This window comes from Musa acuminata, chromosome BXJ3-11 (genome assembly GCF_036884655.1).
Source record: "Musa acuminata AAA Group cultivar baxijiao chromosome BXJ3-11, Cavendish_Baxijiao_AAA, whole genome shotgun sequence".
Taxonomy (NCBI): Eukaryota; Viridiplantae; Streptophyta; class Magnoliopsida; order Zingiberales; family Musaceae; genus Musa; species Musa acuminata.
Genome location: NC_088359.1, coordinates 11,375,948 through 11,379,914, shown reverse-complemented (window position 1 = coordinate 11,379,914; position 3,967 = coordinate 11,375,948). Strand labels below are relative to the sequence as shown.

Here is a 3,967-nt window from a genome sequence, read left to right as displayed (position 1 = left end):
TCCAATTAGTTATTCAGAAGGCCGAAACCATCTGCTTCACAAAAATCCAAGGAAACGAGACAATGGTCATCAGCACGCAGCGGTCTTTCCAAAGCTCGGAGGAGCCAATGGTGGATGATATCAACTCCACGTTCCATACATGGCCAAGGCACTCCGACGGACACAACAACGTCACCACACACGTATAGATAAGCGTTTTGAGGTCTGAGAACCGGTCATGGCTGTTTGGTGGCACACTTCCCTCCTCCTCTTCATCTTCCTCCTCCTCCTTCCGCACGGCGAGGCTGACGTCCAAGCGGTGAACCCCATGGAGTGCCCCAAACCCTCTCCCGTCCCCGCATGCAGCGCCTTCCTCTACGTCGTCCCGCGCGGCCACAACGCCTCGGACACCGCCGCCCGCTACTCCGCCGACGCGTCGCTCGTCGAGCCCATCAGGCGCCCCTCGGGCGCGACCGACTTCTTGGTTGCCGTGCCGTGCGCGTGCGAGGCGGCCGGCAACGCCACGGCCCTGTTCCACGACACCGTGTACCTGGTGCAGCCCCACGACACGGCGAGCGGCGTCACGGACGTGGTCTTCAGCGGGCTGGCGTGGCGGGTGCCGGAGAACATCACCGACTTCGCGAGCATCACCGTGCGCCTCCCTTGCGGGTGCTCGGCGACGTCGGTCGTGTCGTACGCGGTGCAGTCCGGCGACACGCTGACGTCCATCTCCGAGCTGTTGGACTCGGACGTCGAGGCGATCAAGGCGATGAACCCGGAGTTGATGCCGAATCCCGACTTCTTGAATCCCGGGCAGTTGTTGTTTGTGCCCATGGGCGTGCATGGTTCGCCACCACCACCACCACCACCTCCTCCTCCTCCTCCTCCTCCTCCTCCCAAAGGTAAAGGTAGCCGAGGACATTAATTTCTTGATGTTAGGATTATATTTATATTTATAAGGAAGACACATATTAATCGAAGATTAATTAGATTATTTAAGGTTTAAATTAGTATATCTAATTCACAAAATAAGATCAAGATTAACACAAAAAGCAAAGGAAGTTGAAGTATAATAAACTATTCATCTTTTCCTATTAAAGTTTGTAATAATCCTTTTTCCAACAACTTAAGTTTCTTAATTATTGGTTACAAAGTTAATGTAATAAATCATTCATCCTTTTTCTATTAGAGTTCATAAATATATAGAGTTCTATTGTTAAGTTATGATCCAACTCGAATATATTTTATTTGATTCTTTAAATTTTTGTACGACAAAACTCTTTTCTTAGTCATATTTCCCTCTTCATTTCACAGACTAATATTCTACTAATAAAATTATGTTGATCATTAGAATCAGGAATGCAGAAGACTGCAATGATAATCCTCGGCGTCTCTCTCTCCGTACTATTCATGGTGTTCGGTGGTTTATCGATTTGCCTTTACCGAAGGAGGAGACACGACGAATCCACCGCCGAGAGTCTCAACGTAACCGTGAGCAAGAACTCAAGTGCAAGATTCATCACAGCCTTGCAGAGCCAGCTTCTTCCATCCAAGAGTGGTGAAGGTAAACCATAAGGAAAAGAGAGTCAAACTAGACGTGTAGAAAGATGACAAATATTTATGTTTGCGAAATGAAAGAGTTAAATAATAATATATGTTTAGTGGTTTAAGCTTAGTAAACTAAGAATTGCTAAGGATTGAAATGAATAGTTTTATATTAGAAAGGATTAAAGAGTATTACTAAGGATCGAAGAAGTTATTTAACTTGTAATATATTTGATCCACAACTTAAAAAAGAAAACCTTTTGAGTTGCATTCGAATTCTTCAAAATAAATAAATAAATCTAACGTTCCACATTGGTTCTCAATCCCTCATAGCTTGAAACTTGTGCAGGCACCTCGACATTCATGTCAGAGAGGCCTGTGACGTTTAGTCTGGAAGAGGTTGATAGAGCCACAGCAAGCTTCCACGATTCGAGAAAGATTGGTGAAGGAGGGTACGGCAGTGTGTATTTGGGAATCTTGGGAACACAGGTAATCGAAATTTCAAGCTCAGTCTTTATTCCCGAAGCGGAGGAACATCTGAAAAGCGAGTTTTGTGTTCACAGGAAGTTGCCATCAAAAAGATGAAGTCAAGCAAATCCAAGGAGTTCTTCGCTGAGCTGAATGTGTTGTGCAAAGTGCATCACAGAAATGTGGTAGGTTAATGATTATAAGTTTGTAAGAAACAAAAAAAATGCCTTTCAACCCCACACTTGATTGCAATGAAGTCTTTTGTCAGGTTGAACTGATTGGTTATGCAGCAGGAGATGACCACCTTTACTTGGTCTACGAGTATCTTCAGAATGGCTCCTTGAGCGACCATCTCCATGATCCACTGCTCAAAGGTTAGCACCCAAGCAATCGCCTTCCTCAGTATAATCTTCGACAGTGCAATGCAAACTGAAAGCATATATATGAAACCACCGCCCCAGCAGGTCATCAACCTATCTCATGGACTGCAAGAACACAAATCGGATTGGATGCTGCCAGGGGAATCGAGTACATCCATGAACACACCAAAGCCACCTGCGTTCATCGCGATATAAAGACCAGTAACATTCTGCTGGATAGTGTGCTGAGAGCAAAAGTGAGTATCTGCATTGGCCCACACCTTAAGGTTCTTCATGTGTTCTTCTCATTGGTTCTTGGAACAGGTTGCAGACTTTGGGCTGGCAAAGCTTGTGGAGCAAAGTGATGAGGACTGGTGTTTCGCGACTCGCTTGGTTGGAACTCCTGGTTACCTTCCACCAGAGTTCGTATGGATATCATTCAGTAGTCTCTCGTGATGAAGTGGTTTCCTTTGATCTATTGCGTTTTGTTCTGTCGTCAGGTCTGTTAGGGAGCTTCAGATGAGCACCAAATCCGATGTGTTTGCCTTTGGAGTTGTTCTTGCTGAGCTTGTTACGGGAGAAAGAGCTCTCATTCCCGACAAGAAAGATGCTTGCAAGATGAGATCACTGGTTACAGCTGTAAGCGCTGTTCTTCGAGCTCTCTCTCCTCCAGCTTGAGAATTATACGCAACAATTAACTGCTAATCATGTGATAATTAAACCGCATCAGATGAAAGAAGTTTCCGCCTCGGACGATCCGAATGCTGCTCTGGAAGAGATCATCGATCGAAATCTTGATCATGTCTACCCTACGGAAGAAGTACGGAAGGTTCGTATTCCATGGTTAAGTGCTACTTCGCTTGCATTATTTCTGTGATACTGATGCAGTAATGGCCTGTCGGTGATCCATTTTTAGATGGTGGACGTGGCGATGTGGTGTTTGAGTGATGATCCCGTAAGCAGACCTGAGATGAGGGAGATCACAACGAACCTATCACAGATAGTGATGGCTTCTATAGAGTGGGAAGCATCACTCGGTGGCAACAGCCAAGTCTTCAGTGGCATCTTTACGGGAAGATGAGAAGTGGTGAGGACAAACGCATGTAATCCTAGTTGGAAAAAATATGTTAAACTGGAATAATTATTTTTCGTGTATTAAAATGAGTTTCTCATCAAAATAGTAACTTGTTATTAAAAACACATATTAAAATAGTAGAGTAATAAATCAATCATATAGTAAGACCAAATTTTTAACGTGAAAAATCTAATGCGGAAAAAACTATGCGATCGTAGTCCACCTCAAACTTCCAGGATCATAATATCTTGGCTCAAGAATAGCATATCATCAACACATTACATGGATGATCAAGAATTCTAGGTCTCACAAAGTAGATATAGTAGGAAAATACTTCAGAGAGGATAAACTGTAGATCAGCACCATTAGGATTGTAGAACTTACTACAAGGATTCTCCACATATAATTTAGGTCAAAACTGATAAAGTTTAACCCTTCGTCGTCAAGCAGAAAGCTCAAATCTTTTTTTTTTCTCTATATTCTTTTCTCTCCCCGTGTGTCGCCACTGTTCGCTCGCTGCACGCACACCTCGTTCACTGCC

General features: G+C 44.2%; 1 protein-coding gene across 1 annotated transcript; it reads left to right on the top strand.

Annotated features, from left to right (window-relative positions):
• The first annotated feature begins 217 nt into the window (after positions 1–217).
• Positions 218–3,432, top strand: LOC135652976 (lysM domain receptor-like kinase 3). The gene is made up of 10 exons (XM_065174376.1): positions 218–881; positions 1,331–1,543; positions 1,874–2,013; positions 2,088–2,177; positions 2,261–2,366; positions 2,457–2,608; positions 2,676–2,773; positions 2,852–2,990; positions 3,082–3,180; positions 3,268–3,432. Exons 1-10 carry the CDS (start codon positions 218–220, stop codon positions 3,430–3,432), a joined length of 1,866 nt encoding a protein of 621 aa, XP_065030448.1.
• The last annotated feature ends 535 nt before the right edge of the window (positions 3,433–3,967 follow it).

Excerpts from the sequence above, each read along its gene's own strand:
- LOC135652976 (XM_065174376.1), top strand. The coding sequence starts at position 218 with ATGGCTGTTTGGTGGCACACTTCCCTCCTCCTCTTCATCTTCCTCCTC. Across the intron at positions 2,178-2,260 it reads AAGTGCATCACAGAAATGTG|GTTGAACTGATTGGTTATGC; the intron begins GTAGGTTAATGA and ends GTCTTTTGTCAG. Across the intron at positions 2,367-2,456 it reads CCATGATCCACTGCTCAAAG|GTCATCAACCTATCTCATGG; the intron begins GTTAGCACCCAA and ends CCGCCCCAGCAG.